The sequence below is a fragment of the Gadus morhua genome, chromosome 5, assembly GCF_902167405.1.
Source record: "Gadus morhua chromosome 5, gadMor3.0, whole genome shotgun sequence".
Classification (NCBI taxonomy): domain Eukaryota; kingdom Metazoa; phylum Chordata; class Actinopteri; order Gadiformes; family Gadidae; genus Gadus; species Gadus morhua.
Genome location: NC_044052.1, coordinates 25189462 through 25213719, shown reverse-complemented (window position 1 = coordinate 25213719; position 24258 = coordinate 25189462). Strand labels below are relative to the sequence as shown.

General features: G+C 47.9%; 1 protein-coding gene across 3 annotated transcripts in view; it reads right to left on the bottom strand.

The window, feature by feature from the left end:
* Positions 1-516: 516 nt before the first annotated feature.
* LOC115543667 (phospholipid-transporting ATPase IA) overlaps positions 517-24258 on the bottom strand; it is a 32663-nt gene continuing 8921 nt past the window's right edge. Inside the window, exons 10-36 of one of the 3 annotated variants that reach the window (XM_030356111.1) lie at positions 23462-23739; positions 22122-22127; positions 20351-20478; positions 20051-20128; positions 19809-19897; positions 19583-19664; positions 19103-19208; positions 18871-18953; positions 18320-18369; positions 16372-16441; positions 15906-15990; positions 15537-15676; positions 13792-13930; positions 12952-13016; positions 12608-12771; positions 8141-8324; positions 7731-7841; positions 7062-7136; positions 5846-5968; positions 5593-5671; positions 5304-5365; positions 5146-5202; positions 4653-4760; positions 4335-4423; positions 3863-3955; positions 3240-3331; positions 517-1901 (exon numbers count right to left, since the gene is read on the bottom strand). In XM_030356111.1, coding sequence (XP_030211971.1) covers positions 1795-1901; positions 3240-3331; positions 3863-3955; positions 4335-4423; positions 4653-4760; positions 5146-5202; positions 5304-5365; positions 5593-5671; positions 5846-5968; positions 7062-7136; positions 7731-7841; positions 8141-8324; positions 12608-12771; positions 12952-13016; positions 13792-13930; positions 15537-15676; positions 15906-15990; positions 16372-16441; positions 18320-18369; positions 18871-18953; positions 19103-19208; positions 19583-19664; positions 19809-19897; positions 20051-20128; positions 20351-20478; positions 22122-22127; positions 23462-23739 — 2743 coding nt within the window. In that variant the 3' untranslated portion in view covers positions 517-1794. Of the gene's footprint in view, positions 1902-3239; positions 3332-3862; positions 3956-4334; positions 4424-4652; positions 4761-5145; positions 5203-5303; positions 5366-5436; positions 5466-5592; positions 5672-5845; positions 5969-7061; positions 7137-7730; positions 7842-8140; positions 8325-12607; positions 12772-12951; positions 13017-13791; positions 13931-15536; positions 15677-15905; positions 15991-16371; positions 16442-18319; positions 18370-18870; positions 18954-19102; positions 19209-19582; positions 19665-19808; positions 19898-20050; positions 20129-20350; positions 20479-22121; positions 22128-23461; positions 23740-24258 lie in introns of those variants that run through there. The other 2 variants (XM_030356112.1, XM_030356113.1) reach the window with 2 other exon arrangements.

Here is a 24258-nt window from a genome sequence, read left to right as displayed (position 1 = left end):
CTAACTGTAGAAACTGATCTACATACATTATATTAGTACACACACACACACACACACACACACACACACACACACACACACACACACACACACACACACACACACACACACACACACACACACACACACACACACACACACGATTGTAACGTTAGAACAGTTCAGACACATTCCAGAGTACGAAGTTACAACATGTTCATATGAACCTTATGATGGGTCAATTCTATACAGGACAAGATTGAGAAGGTTTAAGAGTTTTTGTTTAAAGGACCCATATTATACCACCAGGTGTGAGTGTGATTAGTGATACAAAGCACTTCTCACATCAAGTGGGCGTGTCCACCTAGATGTATGATGAATAGATGAGCAACGTTTGCTACTAGGTAGGCTGATAGACTGATCTATCCAGCACACATCTAGGTGGACGCGCCCACTTTTGATGCCAGCAGAGGTTGATTTTCAAAACGGCTTGTAACGGCTGATCACTTTCCTTGAAAGAAGCCCATATGTCTCGAGTAGTTTTCATAAGTTTGTTTACTGAAAAAATACTTCCGGGTTACCGTGATGGGAAGTCTTACCACAATAATAGCCCTCGGTAGTCAACGTTTAATAATGGATGTGGCCACACGAGAGCGCCACAACAGCTGCAGCGTTACCGTGGTCAAAAAACAGGACATATACTTTTGTATTATTGACACATGGATTGTATACAAGGATGTAACTTTATACTACAGCTTTAGAATGCATTTAATATGAATAAGTTATGGATCACTCATTGGGTGATCATTTATTTCCTCATGATAATGTATCTGGTATGCTAGTGTTTTAAAACCATGGATGCGTGAGGGGAAACATGATGGTAAATAAACATGCAAGTTCACATGGGACGGAAATGATTTAAAAACAAACCAAAACATAGAAACGTACAATATACATGTGTCAAACTTTTAGTAAGCACCATTGTGCTAAATATAGTCAAATTCAAAGATGCTCTGTAACAGCTGATTATGGGTCAGAGTGGGGTTAGTAACTTGAGCTGATTATGGGTTAGGGTTAGGGTTAGTAACTTGAGCTGATTATGATTATATTTTAACGAGGCAACTCCTCGTTAAAATATTAAACTTGGTGCCTGAAGTGCAAGATAGAAATAGTACCATGAAGTCCATTGATACAGGGTTAGGGTTAGGGTAACCCTAACCCTCCATTGATACAGGGTTAGGGTTAGGGTAACCCTACCAATGGAGGGTTAGGATAACCCTAACCCTAACCCTCCATTGATACAGGGTTAGGGTTAGGGTTACCCTAACCCTCCATTGATACAGTTACAAAACGTTTCAATAAAGCAGCATCATAAGGACTCAAGTATGAAGAGAGTAGCTGTGGAAACAACGTGATTAAAACCAACTGACATGTTTAGTAACGTCCGTGTCAAGTGTTGGAAGTTAAGAGAGCAGTGACAGATATTTAACTACAATAGAAGAGTTAAAATCATTTTGAATAAAAAAAAGCGTAGTACGACATTATCCTGGTCTCCGTGGATAAGATTGACCCTTCATTGGCATGAGCTTCAAAAGTGGAGCGCTCAAACACAGACCCATTGGGGTCAGTATGCAACACTTGTGGAGGGACAAAAGAGCCTCTGACTTCAGGCACACTGTTCCTCTGACCTCTGGTCCGACTGGGTCCTTTAAAGTAGTGCAATGAGAGCGGACGGTTCTCATCCTTCATTCTGCTGACCTCTGGTCCGACTGGGTTCTTTAAAGTAGTGCAATGAGAGCGGACGGTTCTTATCCTTCATTCTGCTGACCTCCGTACGGCGTCGTTCGTCGTTGTGTCGTAGGAGCGGACGAGGTCCGACTGGGAAAGCGCCCCGTTCTCATCCTGAGAGAAGGCGTAGCCGTCTGCCACACAAAACAACACAATTGGTGTTAAAAGAATATTCCCCTCACCATAAAACGAGGGATAGGTGGATGCTTTGAAGAGATTAGGGAAAGCTATAGATAAAGATATCTGCCCATATCCCGTCAGAACAGATTCAGTGGACACTAAACAACAAAAACTTTCCTTTGAACCAGGATCCTCCTTTTATAAATATAAACTAGTATATATACTCGTATCAATATCAATATTGTAGTGGCCTCGACGTGTAAAATGGAAGAAGCTGGGGAATACTTTATTAATCTGCAAACAATCAATTCAAATTAAACAAATGTTAATCTTTACATCATATATTTTGTTTATGGGTCTAACAAAGCAAAATCTAATTCTTGACAGGTACCCCATGGAAGCTGCTGTTTTACTCCTAGAGTCACCCGGGTACCCCAACCCTAAACCTATCCCTGGTACCCCAACCCTAACCCCGGTACCCTAACCCTAGGGTCACCCGGGTACCCCAACCCTAACCCCGGTACCCCAACCCCGGTACCCTAACCCTAACCCCGGTACCCTAACCCTAACCCTAGGGTCACCTCGTACCCCAACCCTAACCCCGGTACCCTAACCCCGGTACCCTAACCCTAACCCTAGGGTCACCTCGTACCCCAACCCTAACCCCGGTACCCCGACCCTAACCCTAGGGTCACCCGGGTACCCCAACCCTAACCCCGGTACCCTAACCCTAGGGTCACCCGGGTACCCCAACCCCGGTACCCTAACCCTAGGGTCACCTCGTACCCCAACCCTAACCCCGGTACCCTAACCCTAAGGTCACCCGGGTACCCCAACCCTAACCCCGGTACCCTAACCCTAGGGTCACCTCGTACCCCAACCCTAACCCGGGTACCCCAACCCTAACCCCGGTACCCTAACCCTAACCCCGGTACCCTAACCCTAACCCCGGTACCCTAACCCCGGTGGGGAATCCCACTTTTATAGGGTGGAGGGAGGGGGGCTAACACACCTCGGGGGGAGACGAAACTCAGAAGAAGATCACAGACTAGACAGACGACTCTATGGACTGTTCTGTTTTTGTCCAAACAAACGGGGGGGGTCTATATCCCCTTAGTAAACATTTGAACACATGACGTCATCAACTATGCAACCACCTGACTGACCTTTAGACCGGGATGACAAGGTCACCCCTTGGATGCCTTTTAGTGGACGGAGTGGCGGGAGAAACAAGAGTTGCATGGCAGGAGATGAGCTTGGTAGCCCGTCACACGTTAATAATACAAGGTGGCGGATTATAAATGGTGTCGGATTGTTCTGCAGACTAAACGTAGGATGCTGGTCCAACTCACGCAAAAGGTTTTGCTGCTGGGAGTTCTCGCTGTAGGAGGGCTCTGTCGCTCGCCCAAACACGTTCCGCAGGAGCTGCGCTCTTTCTGAGAGGCTGGGGGGGGGGACACATGAGCTAGATGTTACCAACACACCAAACTGCTCTTAGCCGTGTGATCCTCCAATGGTACTTTGGTCATTTGTTTCGGACCTTTGTTTCCGCTGAACAATTGCCGACCAAACAGGTTAAGCAGCATATGTGTCGATAACCTTATCCCACGCTGGCTGTGCCATGTTACCAAATTCTTATCACACATGGTGACACATGGGGGTTTGTAGACCACAACAGTACTCAGAGCTTTTCTTATGGCGGGAAAATCAGTAGATCCAATACTGACACAGCTTGATGATAGAAGGATTGGCCATACGTGCCATTTGGACAGACCAAGTTTTAAGGCCATGTTCTTGAACTGCAGTGACTCAGGTACAACGACAGACAGACAGACAGACAGACAGACAGACAGACAGACAGACAGACAGACAGACAGACAGACAGACAGACAGACAGACAGACAGACAGACAGACAGACAGACAGACAGACAGACAGACAGACAGACAGACAGACAGACAGACACAAACACACACCTTCTGTTTTGTACCACAGTTGCTGGGTCCTGGCGGCTGGCCTCCAGCTCCCTAACATCATCAGACAGAGACGTCCACACAGACCTCCTCACTCTGGGAGAGGAACAGATCAATAATATTCACTCTTATCTTCCTTTGTAATGTGAAACCAAAACTGTCAATGCCAACATTCCACACTGCTTCCAACCAAGAGTCGTTTTCGCCTTCATTATAGTCCTGGGCAGTTTATAGTAGTTGTAATGCTGAACTGTACCATACTATATACACTATACCATAAGTACTATACTATCTTTTAACCATAACGTCCAACCAGATTTTTTCACCCTTTAATGCTGAGTTAGTTAAGAATCGAGAGTTGCTAAGAGTATAAATCCATAAAGTGTATGTTTAGCTATTTAGGTCCACATTGTTTATCCATGACAGGTGTATGGAGATGACCCAAGGTGTCCCAGAGAGGGGGAGAGAGGCTCACACTGTGAGGACCACGTCCAGCAGGAGGGCGGTGACCGGAACCAGGAGCAGGGCCATCCAGAAGACCCCTGAGGTGTACATCATCTCAGCCTGGAGCACCACAGACACCACATACATTATGCCTTTACATGGAAGAGGAGCAAAAGGGTCCAAACATAAACAGTTCCTTTTTTTATAGATGAATGTGTGTTGTGAGGTTTGGAAGAACCTCTCCAGGCTAGGGTTAAGGTTAGGGTTAGGGTTAATGTTAGGGTTAGGCGTACCTCGCCGGGCTAGGGTCAGGGTTTAGGGTTAGGGTTAATGTTAGGGTTAGGCGTACCTCGCCGGGCATGTCCTGGGCCAAAGGGATGGAGGGCCACAGGTTGGAGTAGAGCCAGAAGAAGAGCAGCCACAGGGCGATGCTGCCCCACAGGGCCACGTGGCTGAACTACAGAGAGAAGGGTTAGGGCTAGGGCTAGGGCTAGGGCTAGACTTCAGCCCACCTGAAGTCCATCACTCACGGAGTCCGACCAACTATCAGTCAAGAAAATAGATCTTTGATATATGATTTAAGCTGGTAATAAGAATGGGATGCATATATATAATCCAATATTGTTAGTAATATACTAAATTGGTGTAAAAATGTCATTTTTAATGGTGATTCACATTTTGTCAATATTTTAAAGAGCCTCTAGAAACTAAATATGTGAAATATGTGAAAATGTGTGAAACTAAAGATGACTATGATAATGACTAATGATAATAATTTCTCCAAATTATACATTTTGGCAATATTAAGGAAACAGAAGGGGACGGCTTAAAGCAGAACACACCACAGTCCACGACGCCGTCTCCAAGCCTGCCTTGAGACACACCGTGACCACGACACACTGCAGGGAGTGGGGGAGAGAGAGAGGGTTCAGACACACTGCAGAGAGTGGGGTTAGAGAGAGACAATGAACGGTCAACGGTCAGGCGTTCTTAAACTCACCGTGTAAACCATGTTTCCTAGCAGTAGGTAGTCGGTAGTCCTCCCATTCCAGGACACCGTGTCTGAATGATATAACAGTAGTCAGGGTTAGGGTTAGGGTTAACCCTAACCCTAACTACTGTTTCAATGGAGGATTAGGGTTAGGGTCTTACGACACCGTGTCTGAATGATATAACAGAGATAATTACAACTGTTTCAATGGAGAATGAATAAAGTGAATGAATGACTAAAAGTTCCAGTAGCACTGCACGATAGGAAGCCTCTGGCGTTAACCGATGGCTGAGTGTACCGTGTCTGAACGCCAGCAGGGGGAGCCAGAACAGCACAGCAGAATGGAGCAGGCCGTTCAGACAGTGGAACCAGAACACCTGCACAAGAGAAGGTCAACTTATCTAATCATTGCTTAGAACACATTTATTTTTGTATTGTTTAAAATATAATATACTGAAAACAGTACTTCATTGAAAACAAGCATTATGGGTTTGGTACAAGCTTCATGGCCAAGAGGTCCATTTGACCTCCACATTTCCTCTGATTGAAACCTTTGCATTGAATCCCTGAGCCTCCTGAGACGTCCTGTAGAGCTCCGGGTACTTCAGCATGGTCTCCTTCTGGCAGCAGCGCTCAAATATACCCATCGCTAGCGGCGGCATGGCAGTAAATATCTGTGGCATGAATAGAGTTAAACAAAGATGTAGACATTAATTCACCGTGTGAATAAAGGCTGGTGTCATGGAGAACCCCCACGGTCTAATACTCAGACTAAATGCGAGAGGTTGAGAAGGACTAGGATTGAATGATCAAGGCGTTATTGTCACTGCACAGAGTAACAGCAGCATCTGAATGGGTTTGTAAAGAACTGGCCCATCCAAGCCCGGGATCTCGGAGGTAACCCCAACATCTGTGACTACCTTGACCAATCACACTGCTCTAGACTACAGGCCCTTTCCGTTCCCCATTAGCATTCATTCATTACGTACAAAGGGGTTACATATTAAACATTATAGTTACATGAAGTTACATATCATACATTACAGTTATATGAAGTGAGGCCTTAGATTGAAATCCATTCATCCCTTGTTTATTAACCTGATCTTTAATCACCATGACTTACCACATGTGTTTAAGAGATGAGTTCTCTGAAAGCAATATTAATTTAAACAGTAAAATAGGCATTTGTAGTGGTTAACAGTTCCACTTTATTTGTCTGTGGCATATACAGTCACAATCATAAAGCTGGAAGTGTCTGATTTTAACCAGAGTATGGATTAGTTAAATTAAACTTCTGAGTTGAAGCCTACAGAATAAACATTCTAAGACCATACAATAGGAGAAACCACAGGGGGTAACAGATGTCTCTTTTAGGGGCCATTTATACGTAAATGAGGCTTCGGGGGTTCATTTGAATGCAGGCTAGGGAAGGCCTGGTAACATCGATACAGTGTTTAACATTTGGCTCCATTGTAACAATATTTACCTTATATTCTTGTATACTTTATGCTTAAAGTTAACCTTACTTAGACGTATACTGATTATCTAAAGGACCTGAGAAATAGACTGATGTCATTGACTACAGAGGGATGTCAGTCTGAGTGGTCTCCGGTCTAGCCTAACCCTCTGAGGTGTTGGATGACCATGGGACAGGGCCCGGAGCCCCCCCCCCTGCTGACGCCTTTCTCTCTACCAATGTTCAAACTATTTGGCTAAGAAGCCTCTAATATATTTTCCAGTTAAAAAAATGATGAAATGATGGCTTACCACATTGTACAGTCCGATACACCACCTCTCAAATAGGATCTGACCTGAGAACCCGTTGACAAGGGCAAACCAGATCTGAGGAACAGAATGAGGAGCATGTCATGAGAGCAGAGCTCTCTCAAGCTTCATCACGTCAGCTTGTGTAACGAAGAGGGTGAGGGTAACCTCGATGGTGTAGAGGGTGATGTTCTCTACCCTAACCCTAACCCTAACCTCGATGATGTAGGGGGTGATGTTCTCTACCCTAACCCTAACCCTAACCTCGATGATGTAGGGGGTGATGTTCTCTACCCTAACCCTAACCTCGATGACGTACAGGGCGATGTCCTCTACCCTAACCCTAACCCTAACCTCGATGACGTAGAGGGCAATGTCCTCTATCCTAACCCTATTCTCGATGATCTAGAGGGTGATGTTCTCTACCCTAACCCTAACCTCGATGATGTAGAGGGCAATGTCCTCTACCCTAACCCTAACCCTAACCTCGATGATGTAGAGGGCGATGTTCTCTACCCTAACCCTAACCTCGATGATGTAGAGGAGGATGTTCTCTACCCTAACCCTAACCCTATCCTCGATGATGTAGGGGGTGATGTTCTCTACCCTAACCCTAACCCTAACCTCGATGACGTAGAGGGCGATGTCCTCTACCCTAACCCTAACCCTAACCTCGATGATGTAGAGGACGATGTTCTTGTAGAAGCAGTACAGGATGCATTTGGCCACGCGGTTGTAGCTCCATGCTCCGTGCACCAGCAGCAGGTTCCGCAGGAACTTAAACTGGAAGACGATGGTCAACAAACATTAGAGAAGGGATGGACCTAAAGCAACCACAGAATGCATTGGAAAGGAAAGGCTAAGTGAGTTAAGACAAAAGAATATGGCACAAGCATTTTCATGGGCTTTATGGCCTTTGTCTCCGATAATATTCTAGCAAAAACAGAACGTTTCAACCTCTAAGGATTTGGGGCGGGTTAGAAGAATAGAATAGGAAGCTTTTTATTGTCACTATACACAGATGAGATTAAAAGCATCTCCTTCCCAGTGCATACATGTAGAATATAGAAACCCAGTGTTACCTGGGCGATGGAGTAGTCCGAGGAGTTGGCCGCCTGCAGCCCCTCGTGGCCCGAGATGCCCACCCCCACGTGGGCCGTCTGGATCATGCCCACGTCGTTGGCGCCGTCGCCCACCGCCAGCGTGATGGCCTTCACCTCCGTCTTCACCAGCTCCACCACCTGAGACTTCTGCAGAGGAGACACCCTGGGACCCCACCCAGGTCAGCCAACCGTCTGTAACCCCCTCCCCCTCCCCTAACCCTAACCCAGGTCTGCCAACCGTCTGTAACCCCCTCCCCTGACCCTAACCCAGGTCAGCCAACCGTCTGTAACCCCCTCCCCTGACCCTAACCCAGGTCAGCCAACCGTCTGTAACCCCCTCCCCTGACCCTAACCCAGGTCAGCCAACCGTCTGTAACCCCCTCCCCTGACCCTAACCCTAACCCAGGTCAGCCAACCGTCTGTAACCCCCTAACCCTAACCCAGGTCAGCCAACCGTCTGTAACCCCCTAACCATAACCCAGGTCAGCCAACCGTCTGTAACCCCTAACCCTAACCCAGGTCAGCCAACCGTCTGTAACCCCCTAACCCTAACCCAGGTCAGCCAACCGTCTGTAACCCCCTAACCCAGGTCAGTCAACGGTCTGTAACCCCATAACCCTAACCCAGGTCAGCCAACCGTCTGTGACCCCCTCCCCTGACCCTAACCCAACGGTCTGTAACCCCCTCACAGCCAACGGCCTGTAACCCCCTCACAGCCAACGGTCTGTAACCCCCTCACAGCCAACGGTCTGTAACCCCCTCACAGCCAACGGTCTGTAACCCCCTCTCAGCCAACCGTCTGTAACCCCCTCTCAGCCAACCGTCTGCAACCCCCCCACCATCCAACCATCTGTAACCCCCCCACCATCCAACCGTCTGTAACCCCCCCACCATCCAACCGTCTGTAACCCCCTCACCATCCAACCGTCTGTAACCCCCCCACCATCCAACCGTCTGTAACCCCCTCACCATCCAACCGTCTGTAACCCCCCCACCATCCAACCATCTGTAACCCCCTCACAGCCAACCGTCTGTAACCCCCTCTACATCCAACCGTCTGTAACCCCCTCACAGCCAACCGTCTGTAACCCCCTCACAGCCAACCGTCTGTAACCCCCTCACCATCCAACAGTCTCTAACCCCCTCACAGCCAACCGTCTGTAACCCCCTCACAGCCAACCGTCTGTAACCCCCTCACAGCCAACCGTCTGTAACCCCCTCACCATCCAACCGTCTGTAACCCCCTCACAGCCAACCGTCTGTAACCCCCTCACAGCCAACCGTCTGTAACCCCCTCACCATCCAACCGTCTGTAACCCCCTCACCATCCAACCGTCTCTAACCCCCTCACCATCCAACCGTCTGTGACCCCCCCACCATCCAACCGTCTGTAACCCCCTCACCATCCAACCGTCTGTAACCCCCTCACAGCCAACCGTCTGTAACCCCCTCACCATCCACCCGTCTGTAACCCCCTCACAGCCAACCGTCTGTAACCCCCTCACCATCCAACCGTCTGTAACCCCCTCACCATCCAACCGTCTCTAACCCCCTCACCATCCAACCGTCTGTGACCCCCTGTGAATGGGTTTCTCTCCATTGAAACCCATTCATATTTTTTGATCTCATAGGTCCCATGGGCTCTACCGGAAGGGGCGTGACTTCGCCACTCTATTGTTGGCCAATGTTGGCTATCAGTCATAAAATGATTCGCTGATATTGGACTATCTGGCAGAATCGTAGGAATCAAACGCGATGGGTGTAATATCTTGTATTAGACTAACTCATTTAGAGATTTATATGAGTTCTTCAATTAAAACCCATGCTTCCTTAAGGAACCGGGATTCTCAATGATGGCTCCTTAGGAGCCACAAAACCACTGGACTACTCACCACGCTGTCCTTTAAAACAAATAATCCTTTGTATCTTTGAGGACAGACAGTCACACTCTACCACTTCTATTTCCCATTGTCCGGCCTTTCACAATTCTGCTGACATATGAATCCTCACACTCACTCACTACGAGAAGGAGCACTGGTCTATCTATTAGACACCAGTACACTATTAAGCAGTAACTATTAGACACCAGTTCACTATGAGACACCAGTTCACTATGAGACACCAGTTCACCATTAGACACCAGTTCACTATGAGACACCAGTTCACCATTAGACACCAGTTCACTATGAGACACCAGTTCACTGTGAGACACCAGTTCACCATTAGACACCAGTTCACTGTGAGACACCAGTTCACTGTGAGACACCAGTTCACTGTGAGACACCAGTTCACTGAGAGACACCAGTTCACTATGAGACACCAGTTCACTATGAGACACCAGTACACCATTAGACACCAGTTCACTATGAGACACCAGTTCACTGAGAGACACCAGTTCACTGAGAGACAACAGTTCACTATGAGACACCAGTACACCATTAGACACCAGTACACTATGAGACACCAGTTCACTGTGAGACACCAGTTCACTGTGAGACACCAGTTCACTGTGAGACACCAGTTCACTGAGAGACACCAGTTCACTGAGACACCAGTTCACTGTGAGACACCAGTTGACTGTGAGACACCAGTTCACTGTGAGACACCAGTTCACTATGAGACACCAGTACACCATTAGACACCAGTACACCATTAGAAACCAGTTCACTGTGAGACACCAGTACACCATTAGAAACCAGTTCACTGTGAGACACCAGTTCACTGTGAGACACCAGTACACCATTAGAAACCAGTTCACTGTGAGACACCAGTACACCATTAGACACCAGTTCACTGTGAGACACCAGTTCACTGTGAGACACCAGTTCACTGTGAGACACCAGTTCACTATGAGACACCAGTACACCGTGAGACACCAGTTCACTGTGAGACACCAGTACACCATGAGACACCAGTACACCATGAGACACCAGTACACCATGAGACACCAGTACACCATTAGACACCAGTTCACTGTGAGACACCAGTTCACTGTGAGACACCAGTTCACTATGAGACACCAGTTCACTATGAGACACCAGTACACCATTAGACACCAGTTCACGGTGAGACACCAGTACACCATTAGACACCAGTTCACTATGAGACACCAGTTCACCATTAGACACCAGTTCACTGTGAGACACCAGTTCACTGTGAGACACCAGTACACCATGAGACACCAGTACACCATTAGACACCAGTTCACTGGGAGACACCAGTTCACTGTGAGACACAAGTACACCATGAGACACCAGTACACCATGAGACACCAGTACACCATGAGACACCAGTACACCATTAGACACCAGTTCACTATGAGACACCAGTACACCATTAGACACCAGTTCACTATGAGACACCAGTTCACTATGAGACACCAGTACACCATTAGACACCAGTTCACTATGAGACACCAGTACACCATTAGACACCAGTTCACTGTGAGACACCAGTTCAGTATGAGACACCAGTACACCATTAGACACCAGTTCACTGTGAGACACCAGTTCAGTATGAGACACCAGTACACCATTAGACACCAGTTCACTGTGAGACACCAGTTCACTATGAGACACCAGTACACCATTAGACACCAGTTCACTGTGAGACACCAGTACACCATGAGACACCAGTACACCATGAGACACCAGTACACCATGAGACACCAGTACACCATTAGACACCAGTACACCATTAGACACCAGTTCACTATGAGACACCAGTTCACTATGAGACACCAGTACACCATTAGACACCAGTTCACTGTGAGACACCAGTACACCATGAGACACCAGTACACCATGAGACACCAGTACACCATGAGACACCAGTACACCATTAGACACCAGTTCACTGTGAGACACCAGTTCACTGTGAGACACCAGTTCACTATGAGACACCAGTTCACTATGAGACACCAGTACACCATTAGACACCAGTTCACGGTGAGACACCAGTACACCATTAGACACCAGTTCACTATGAGACACCAGTTCACCATTAGACACCAGTTCACTGTGAGACACCAGTTCACTGTGAGACACCAGTACACCATGAGACACCAGTACACCATTAGACACCAGTTCACTGGGAGACACCAGTTCACTGTGAGACACAAGTACACCATGAGACACCAGTACACCATGAGACACCAGTACACCATGAGACACCAGTACACCATTAGACACCAGTTCACTATGAGACACCAGTACACCATTAGACACCAGTTCACTATGAGACACCAGTTCACTATGAGACACCAGTACACCATTAGACACCAGTTCACTATGAGACACCAGTACACCATTAGACACCAGTTCACTGTGAGACACCAGTTCAGTATTAGATGAAGTCAGTGTCTGGGACACACTGGGTCTAGACCCGCCTACTTGGAGAAGGTTTTGTTTGCCACTGAAGCCAGCCCATCCCGGGGGAGAGACCTACCTGCAGCAGATGACCACGTAGCAGGTCAGCGCCAGGTCGAGGAAGGCCCGGCGGCTCGCCGCGCTGAGGGCGTGGTCCAGTGTGCGGCCGTCAATCACCAGCGCCCGCCCCCCGCGGAGCCCCGCCCCCGAACCACAGTGCTGGGTTAAGGCGTCTCGCGTGGCCTACACACACACACACACACACACACACACACACACACACACACACACACACACACACACACACACACACACACACACACACACACACACACACACACGTTGCGTGTAACGTAAATCACCTGGTCAAAATATTAAAATGACAAGGTTTCCACAAACGGGGATGCTGTGATTTTTACTCACATCCAGGGTGTCCCCGTTCACTATCAGGAGGGCGGTGGTCTCCTTCAGCAGACCACAGGAATGACCTGGAGAGACCAGGGTCAAGGAGACAAGATGGCGGCCTCAGTGACGCAAAAGGACTGGAAGGAACGCACAACAGAACAGAAGAACTGCGCACAACAGAACAGAAGAACTGCGCACAACAGAGCAATGTGAAGAACAACGCACAACAGAGCAACGTGAAGAACAACGCACAACAGAGCAACGTGAAGAACAACACACAACAGAGCAACGTGAAGAACAACACAACAGAGCAACGTGAAGAACAACGCACAACAGAACAGAAGAACTGCGCACAACAGAACAATATGAAGAACAACGCACAACAGAGCAATGTGAAGAACAACGCACAACAGAGCAATATGAAGAACAACGCACAACAGAGCAATGTGAAGAACAACACACAACAGAGCAATGTGAAGAACAACACACAACAGAGCAATGTGAAGAACAACACACAACAGAGCAATGTGAAGAACAACACACAACAGAGCAATGTGAAGAGCAACATAGTGGCTGTCCCTCACACAATGACATCGCGTTGCAGTCTCAAATTGACGAGTAGAGGTGGCCAATGCCAAAATAAAAGTAAAAATGTAATACCTAACCCTATTAGGGTCATATATTCTATGTGTTTAGAGGACAAACGCCAAACGGACAAACGAGAGAGGCTTGTTCTCAACAGGGTGGCGTGTAGAGCAATGACCTGAGTGGACCTGTACACGCAACAGGCTGGGCCTGTAGGGTTAGGGTTAGGCTAGGGTTAGGCTAGGGTTAGGTTAGTAATGGACCTGTGTGGACCTATATTGACGGCCGTCTCCTGCTTGTCTCCGGTCAGGATCCAGATGTTGATGTGGGCCTTGAGCAGCGTCTCGATGGTCTCCACCACCCCGTCCTGCAGCCGATCCTCGATGGCCGTGGCCCCCAGCAGCTGGAGGTCCTGTTGAGACAGAACCACAGCACAGCGCTGATCTCTCTGAGGAGCCAAACAGATCTCCACTGGGGATACAACCGAGGGCTGCCGGGACGGACGGACGGACGGACGGACGGACGGACGGACGGACGCACGCACGCACGCACGCACGCACGCACGCACACCCCACCATCACACACACACACACGTCCACACACACACACACACACGCACACACACACACACGTCCACACACACACACACACGCACACACACACCTAACCCACCATTATACACACATGCACACACACACACACACCTAACCCACCATCATACACACATGCACTCACACACACACATCCCACCATCACACACGCATGTACTCACACACACACACACACATAACCCACCATCACACACACATGCAATCACACACACACACACACACACATAACCCACCATCACACACACATGCACTCACACACGCACATCCCACCATCACACACACATACACTCACACACACATACACTCACACACACATAGACTCACACACACATAACCCACCATTACACAGACACATACACTCACACACAAATACACACACATAGACTCACACACACATAACCCACCATCACACACACATAGACTCACACACACATAACCCACCATCAAACACACATACACACACACACACACACACACACACACATACACACACATAGACTCACACACACATAACCCACCATCACCATCAGATTGGGATTTGTAAGAATACGACAAACATGTCGGCCGTGAAGTCAGAAGAATTGTCAGGAGGTTTGAGAGGTAGGGTGAGGGTGAGGGTGGGGGGGAGGGGGAGGTGAGGGGGGGTGAGGGTTATGGTGAGGTGAGGGTGAGGGTGAGGTGAGGGTGAGGGTTATGGTGAGGGTGAAGTGAGGGTTAGGGTTAGGGTTAGTGTTGGGATGGGGGGCTCTCGATGAGCTGGTAGCTCTCTTCCAGCCTCAGTGGGGTTGGGGTTAGTGTTAGTGTTGGGGTTAGTGTTGGGGTTAGTGTTGGGGTTGGGGTTAGTGTTGTTGGGGTTAGTGTTGTTGGGGTTAGTGTTAGTGTTGGGGTTAGTGTTGGGGTTAGTGTTGGGGTTGGGGTTAGTGTTGTTGGGGTTAGTGTTAGTGTTGGGGTTAGTGTTGTTGGGGTTAGTGTTGGGGTTAGTGTTAGGGTTAGTGTTGGGGTGGGGGGGTCACTGACCCTCTCGATGAGCTGGTAGCTCTCTTCCAGCCTCAGTGGGGTTGGGGTTAGTGTTAGTGTTGGGGTTAGTGTTGGGGTTAGTGTTAGTGTTGTTGGGGTTAGTGTTAGGGTTAGTGTTGGGGTGGGGGGGTCACTGACCCTCTCGATGAGCTGGTAGCTCTCTTCCAGCCTCAGTGGGGTTGGGGTTAGTGTTAGTGTTGGGGTTGGGGTTAGTGTTAGGGTTAGTGTTGGGGTGGGGGGGTCACTGACCCTCTCGATGAGCTGGTAGCTCTCTTCCAGCCTCAGTGGGGTTGGGGTTAGTGTTAGTGTTGGGGTTGGGTTTGGGGTTAGTGTTAGTGTTGGGGTTGGGGTTAGTGTTAGGGTTAGTGTTGGGGTGGGGGGGTCACTGACCCTCTCGATGAGCTGGTAGCTCTCCTCCAGCCTCAGGGGGCGGTCTGTGAGGGCGCTGGCAGCTCGCCGATGGCCCTCGCTCCACGCCCCATAGGCGGCGTCCGAGATGTCAACGACGGCGTAACACAGGGTCCTCAGCCCTGGGGGGGGGGGGGGGGCAGACCAAACTGTGATCACAATGACATCAAATGAAGGTTCAACAAAAATAAGAACATCTATATTATTAGGTGTGAAAATATGTAAGATTGGGAAACTATAGAAGAGGGGGGATTTAAAAAATAATGTGTAGATGGATAAAGCTTATTAGGGCTAGGGTCAGGTTTAGGGTTAGGGTCAGGTTTAGGGTCAGGGTCAGGGTTAACAGCCTACCCTCTGTGGCAAAGAGTTGGAGGTGCTCCAGGGTGACCTCTCTGTACTTGGAGGTATGTGACAGCCTCTCGTAGATCACAGAATCCTAGAAGAACAACCAGACATATGCATATTCATATCTTCAGAAATCACATCTGATTCTCAAGACTGTAGGGCTGTTCGATGTGATATGTATACAGTATATCTATCGCAATTTTACTTTACTTTTACTTTTGTGACTTTCATTTTATATTATTAATAGGATTATAAAATAGTAGTCTTGAGTTATGTGATTATTTTGGATAGAAATGTTCTCCATAGAATTTATGTAAAACATGCCCTTTCGTGATATAAACCGTTATCGAGATATGAGATGTTCCACGTTGTGATAGAAGACTTTGTGCATATTGCACAGACCTACAAGATACAAATAAGAACAGTGAAATGCTACCTGAAGGGGGAAAAGGCTTTGATTGTTTGTACTCACGGCGCCTTTGCAGTACAGCCTGATCTGGCCCGAGGGCGTGCGCACTATCACTGACATTCTCTTTCTTGCACTGCAAAAAAGAGGGGCACAAATCATACAAGCTAGCCCCAGGCTAATTATGTAAACAAACTGGAAAAGCATTATAACAAATATAGTTCCATGCAACCATGAAGGGGTCGTACAGTATGACGAGTATGCAGTAGCGTAACATCATGGTGATATGTTTATTTTGTGCCCCTCGACAGGACATTTACGCCACTGCGGGTATGGTGGCATCAGGTTACATGATAGTCAACATTATTTGATGTCTTGCCATGTCCCAGAGAATGGTTGTTCAAGGTTCGACTTGAACCAGCGACCCCATGGTCATGAGTGGGGGCATTACCACTACGCTACATGGGGTTAGGGTTAGGGTGAGGTAACCCTAACCCTAACCCCCAACCCCATGGTCATGAGTGGGGGCATTACCACTACGCTACATGGATTTAGGGTTAGGTAACCCTAACCCTAGGGTTAGGTAACCCTAACCCTAACCTAACCCCTAACCCCCAACCCCATGGTCATGAGTGGGGGCATTACCACTAAGCTACATGGATTTACTAGACTGTATAGGGTTAGGGTTAGACTATATAAAGCTTGTCCATGCTTTTATTTCAAGCCGGCTAGACTACTGCAACCGTCTCTTCACAGGACTCCCAAAAAAGACCATTAAACAACTTCAATTAGTTCAAAATGCTGCAGCACGAGTGCTAACAAAGACCAGCAAAAGAGAGCATATCACCCCTATACTGAAGTCCTTGCATTGGCTGCCAGTTTATTTTAGAATACATTTTAAAGTACTGCTACTGGTTTTTAAAGCATTACATGGGATGCGGCCAACATATATATCTGACATGTTTACATTTTACATCCCCCTCAGGCCTCTCAGGCCACAGAAAAGCCAGGTATTATGCTTACCATATACTTGTACCAAACAGGGTGAAGCTGCTTTCAGCTACCATGCAGTCCAGATTTGGAACAAACTCCCTGATCACGTTAAGAATGCTCCAACCATTGCCAATTTTAAAACCCAATTGAAGACCACCCTCTTCTCCATTGCATTTTCCTGTTTTTTATTTATTTTATTCATTGTTTTAATCTCTACTTTTTCTCTTTTTATCACTACTATTGCGATATGTTTTCTACTTGTACTATTACGGTGATATGTTTTATACGTGTGATATGTTTCTTACTTGTGTACTTCTATTTGAGGTAATGCCTAGCTGTGTAAAGCACATTGTGTCTACCTGGAGTATGAAATGCGCTATATAAATAAATTGCCTTGCCGTGCCTATATATTGAGAACTAGAAGTCTTCCATACGTGGAGGTATGGTGAGCTTGGTTGGTATGGTAATATGGCATTGGTATGCCTTAAACACTGGTTTACTGGAAGTTTACATATCGAAACAATCACCAACCATGTTTCTAAAGCATACTGTGTCAAAGCCCAACTACCGTGTGTACCGCTGTAAGGCCCAGCCTGCGTCAGAGAGAGCCCGCCGTTCAGAAAGACTGCTTCAAACAAATGCATCCAATTTTAATTGCAGATATAGGCTGGAAATTTGGCATGGGCATACGATGGAATGTGAATGATGCATCCAATTGTATTTGAAAACAGAGCTGTAGATGTTCTCTTCCTGAAGTCTTCTTCCTTAACTACGGGCCTACGGCCTAGGATTACTAACCCTAAAGACCAGTTTGGATTCAGCTTCGACGGTATGGAAAGAACATGAGCTACTTAGCTTGCAAAGAGTTATGATATTGAACAATAAGTAGATAAATAAATAGTACAAAAAACAAAGAGGCTGTTGGATCAGAGTTGTGCAAGTAGGATGCATTTTGCTAGCAGATGGCTAGTTTGTCATCAAAGTGATCCGTTAGTTTTACAGCTCCATGCCTTGTGCCTACCTTGAGAACTCCAGGACATTCAGTAATTCAAAACTCTGCTCTGCCCCAAACTGTGAAATAGAACACAGGAATTAATGTATTAACCGAGTGGACCATGATGTCGCAGCAATGTCATACAGATACAGTAGAATAATATAAGGTTTTTTCTAAAGAGAAAATTCAGTCGGACATACTTGAGTTTAATCTATTTAAATATATTATATTTAATGTATATAATAATTGGTAACAAAGGCCCAGAGTATTTGGTCTGTATTTTCATGGAAGGTTTGACTACATTGTACAGAGATAAAGGAGATAAAAGACAGGATTCTGACTTTAAACGTGGCCCTAATCCTGTTCCATATCATCAGGATCAGCGTAAACACTAGAAGAATACAATGGATCGTCTTTAAATATTAAAATAAATAAAAACCTAATAAACGTACTGATTCACCTGTAACAACAAAAGAAAATAAATGTACCTTTAAGACCCGTAGATAGCAGCAGTGGGAAACTCTTAACGTGGCTTATTTAACAACCTGTCACAACAACATTCACGAGAGCAAACTTACAGCCTGAATAATGACAGAATCTGGTGTCCGACCAGCCAACACGAAGCCCAGGTCTCTGGCTGCCTCCACCAGGGCTGACTCATCTAGGGAAGAGAGAGGTATTAAACAGTCAGGCAAAGGCCGACATTGTAAGAACTGTAACTTGGCACCGTTTGCATCCTCTTCCAGGCAGGGCCCATGCAACAATGACTGCTGTAGCAGCTCAACATCTTCCTGAAGCTGGGAGTCAGACCTGGGGAGGAGGCTTGATACACGATGACACCGTCCACCTTCTCTGGCACGGCCGTGTGGCACACAGCCATCATGGTGAGGAACTCCTGTATGACAGGGGCCGAGGCCTGGGGGAAACAGGGGGCACAAGCTCACATGGGGCTGGGGTAGGGGTAGGGGTAGAGGGAGGGTTAGGGGTAGGGGTACAGGGAGGGTTAGGGGTAGGAGTAGGGGTAGGGGTAGAGGGAGGGTTAGGGGTAGGAGTAGGGGTAGGGATAGAGGGAGGGTTAGGGGTAGGAGTAGGGGTAGAGGGAGGGTTAGGGGTAGGGGTAGGATTAGGGTTAGGAGTAGGGATAGGGGTAGGGTAGGATTAGGGTTAGAGGTAGGGGTAGAGGGGGGGTTAGGGGTAGCAGTAGGGGTAGGGTAGGATTAGGGTTAGGATTAGGGGTAGGGGTAGAGGGAGGGTTAGGGGTAGGGGTAGGGTTAGACGGCCTCTACTCACGTGGCCGGATTGGAGGTTTGAGATCAGCGTGGGGTCGTCAAAGCCTTCCTCTTCCTCCTGCTCCCTAGCCGCCATGTTGTGTCTTCAACAAGAGATGTTTGAGGGACACTTCACATCAAACAGTCCCAAAACCAAAGGGTACATCTGGGATACAATACAACGATGCACATAACCTTCAGTCAGACGAAGGAAGGGTTTGAAAGGCCGCCGGTGGCCCCCGACCTACCCATATGGGACCCCGGCTATGGTGCACTTCTTGAACTGCATCACGTTGCAGGTCAGTGTACCCGTCTTATCAGAGAAGATGTATTTAACCTGCAAAACACGGCCGTCGTATTTAAAAGGGTCCTCCGTCAGGTTCAACAGAGCGGAAGGACATGAACATGGAACAGATCTTTGGTCTTCAATATATATAATATATAAATTCATATCATATAAACGACCATGGAAGGGATTGAATCGGAGTACCTGGCCGAGCTCCTCATTGAGGTTGGATGTCCGGGCCACAGCCCACGTATCAGTGGCCTCATGATGCATGTCCATGTCCTGGAGCCAGAGAAGGCCTGTTAGGGTACTTCATATCACTGCTGTGTGTGAGTGCATGTGTGTGAGTGTGTGTGCGTGGTGCACGTGTGTGAGTGCGTGTGTGAGAGTGCGTGTGCGTGGTGCATGTGTGTGAGTGCGTGTGTGTGGTGCATGTGTGTGAGTGCGTGTGCGTGGTGCATGTGTGTGAGTGCGTGCGTGAGAGTGCGTGCGCGTCCGCCTCACCCAGTTGATGAAGTAGGCCTGGGTGAACTTGATGACCTCCAGGGTGACCAGGAGGCTGATGGGGATCAGGTTGTTGAAGAGGATGATGAAGGTTAAGAAGTTCAGCCCAAAGTTGGCCGCGCTGCCATCTGCGCCCAGACAGAAAGATTAGTATCTTTACATATTTAATTTACAAAACAAATGTCCTTTTGGGCCGAAGTAAGGTGTTTCTACAAACACAGGATCACATGATTACTTGCTCACTACTAGGAATACTAATGCAAGGTATGACCAACACGGGAGACAGAGGGTCTACGGCTACTGTGAGGACTTGGGAAGAACTGTACTGTACTGTACTGTAAGGACCTGGGGAGTATTGTACTGTAAGGACCTGGGGAGCACTGTACTGTACTGTTAGGACCTGGGGAGTACTGTACTGTACTGTTAGGAACAGGGGAGCACTGTACTGTACTATTAGGACCTGGGGAGCACTGTACTGTTAGGACCTGGGGAGCACTGTACTGTACTGTTAGGACCTGGGGGGTACTGTACTGTACTGTTAGGACCTGGGGAGTACTGTACTGTACTGTTAGGAACTGGGGAGCACTGTACTGTACTGTTAGGACCTGGGGAGTACTGTACTGTACTGTTAGGACCTGGGGAGTACTGTACTGTACTGTTAGGAAGTGGGGAGTACTGTACTGCACTGTTAGGAAGTGGGGAGTACTGTACTGTAAGGACCTGGGGAGTACTGTACTGTACTGTTAGGACCTGGGGAGTACTGTACTGTACTGTTAGGAACTGGGGAGTACTGTACTGTAAGGACCTGGGGAGTACTGTACTGTTAGGACCTGGGGAGTACTGTACTGTAAGGACCTGGGGAGTACTGTACTGTTAGGACCTGGGGAGTACTGTACTGTAAGGACCTGGGGAGTACTGTACTGTACTGTGAGGACCTGGGGAGTACTGTACTGTACTGTGAGGACCTGGGGAGTACTGTACTGTACTGTTAGGACCTGGGGAGTACTGTACTGTAAGGACCTGGGGAGCACTGTACTGTAAGGACCTGGGGAGTACTGTACTGTACTGTAAGGACCTGGGGAGTACTGTACTGTAAGGACCTGGGGAGTGCTGTACTGTAAGGACCTGGGGAGTACTGTACTGTACTGTAAGGACCTGGGGAGTACTGTACTGTAAGGACCTGGGGAATACTGTACTGTAAGGACCTGGGGAGTACTGTACTGTACTGTAAGGACCTGGGGAGTACTGTACTGTAAGGACCTGGGGAGCACTGTACTGTACTGTGAGGACCTGGGGAGTACTGTACTGTACTGTGAGGACCTGGGGAGTACTGTACTGTAAGGACCTGGGGAGCACTGTACTATAAGGACCTGGGGAGTACTGTACTGTAAGGACCTGGGGAGTACTGTACTGTAAGGACCTGGGGAGTACTGTACTGTACTGTAAGGACCTGGGGAGTACTGTACTGTAAGGACCTGGGGAGTACTGTACTGTAAGGACCTGGGGAGCACTGTACTGTACTGTAAGGACCTGGGGAGTACTGTACTGTACTGTGAGGACCTGGGGAGTACTGTACTGTAAGGACCTGGGGAGCACTGTACTATAAGGACCTGGGGAGTACTGTACTGTAAGGACCTGGGGAGTACTGTACTGTAAGGACCTGGGGAGTACTGTACTGTACTGTAAGGACCTGGGGAGTACTGTACTGTAAGGACCTGGGGAGTACTGTACTGTAAGGACCTGGGGAGTACTGTACTGTTGTGTACTGTACCTGGAGCTGTTAACATACCAGGGCCCAGAAATGCAAAACAAATAGTCACATCACTAGGAAAATGGCATTCAGATTGAACGTGACTTTAAACGTTAATGTCGTTTCAAGTATAATTCTAAACATACACTCCAAACCAGAAATATTTACATCGATCCTTTTGAGTTTTATGACGTCCACAATATGTGCTCCTCTAAATATGTGCTCCTATATATGTTTCTGTTTTCTGTTTTTAAAATATGCCTCTGATTAATCTTTGTTTATAACTTCAGACTCGATCTGGCAAGAGCCAAGAGAGCCCAAGGGTCCATCTGATTGGTTTGAACCACGCAGGGCCGTGACCATATTTGGAAATCAACCGCTGCCCAGCCAAAGCCAATCTGATATTCATTGCGAAACATAAATGTGAAATCAGGATAGTCTCTTAAGAATACTTCCCCAAACAGATATTTTCCATTATACTATTATCATTTAGCATCATTATTAGTATTTGAATAGCCTAGGCATTTCAAATGGAAGACCCTGAGGCCTTTTTCTATTTCTGAGCCAACTTTATTGACCAGCAGTCAAGTTTCCTTGTGCTGCTTGTTTAGAGCGGCTAAACCCGGGTCTGCAGGCCTGCTGTTATTATGCCGCGTTTCCACTGCAGGGTGCGGAACGGATCGGATCGCAAAGGGGCGGTAGGGAGGGGGCGGTATAGCCCAGCTCAGTTCCGAGGTCGCGTTTCCACCGCCGACAGTACCCTTTGTGGTAGGCCGGATGTCGATCGCCGCGGCAGCTACGTAAACATCGTAAACAACGTCTTCCTCCGCAAGAATGCAGACGAACGTCTCCACCTCCTTGTTCGCCCAAGCAAGCTTTTTGTTGAAAATTGTGTTGAAATTGTAAAGAATAATACATCGAGGCTACTGTTTGTTTGTTTTTATCCCCGCGTCACCCGGAAGTGACGATTCTGTCGACCAATCAACGGAGGGGGGGTGTAGCTAGAATTCCAGGGTACCCTTTCAGGCGTCTGATCTCGTTTTGGGTACCGCAACGGAGGAGTCCCTAAAATGGGGTCGGAACGGGTACGGCAAAGTCCGGGTCACGCCCACTTTTGGCGGTGGAAACGCGATCCGACCCGCACCTTTGCGATCCGATCCGTTCCGCATCCTGCAGTGGAAATGCGCCATTAGTCACCAAACCCCAGTCAAACCTCAGCCACAGCGACCCCTGTGGCCGAACTAAGGCATTGCAACTACCATTCATGGGGTGGTCCGTCGGTATCCCAGTATATAAAGTGTCCAGTCCCTTAGATACTGGTATGTATCCCCATGCAAGCCTTAGTGGCCCTAAGGACTCACAGTTGAGGTCCATGTACCAGGCGTGGTCTCCGTGGAGCCTCTTCCACAGCGACTGGCCGGCGGCACAGCCCAGCGAGATGAGCAGCAGGCAGCCCACCAGGAACAGGATGAGGCGGTTGGTGAGGCGCTCCACGCTGGACAGCTTAAGCGGCGGCCGCGTGGAGTTCTGCATGAGCTTGGTGTCGTGGCCCGTGTAGATCACCAGGCCGTGCACCCACTGGGTGTTCCTCAGAGTGGCCCCTCGCAGCACCAGCTGGTCCGAGCCCACCGGCACCTGGCTGGGGGGGGTTGGGACTCAATTCAAGGCTCAGTTCTAAAATGTCTTAGGTGCAAAAGCAGTTCTGTGAGCAGTGAACTTTAAACTCAGACGAGTTGTTTAGGTCAGACCAGTCTCGCCTTATTGGTTCCACTTTCAGCCTCTTTCGTTTGGACGCTGCTGTCAAACAAAGTATACTGTTGTTGCCAAATGCCTTGGCAACTAGTTGTGTTTAATTTTAAGACGTACCCTATAGTATTGAGCATTTGGTATGGCAAATGTGTAGTATGGTCAGTGAAATATAATGAATAATGAATATAGCAGCCTTTATATAGTATATGGCATTTCAATATGCAAAGTTTTAATAGAGGATTTTTGTAAGAAAATAACGGGCAACAACATGTCCCCTTCAGGAAGTGTCTGATGACCAAAAGCGATAGTGCCGTCCAACATAAGACTTTAACTTAGTTGGATTGTTAATGTGAGGTTTCTCTTAGTCGGTGGGGGGGTTCTCCGTCCATTTCCCAACATCTAGACAGAA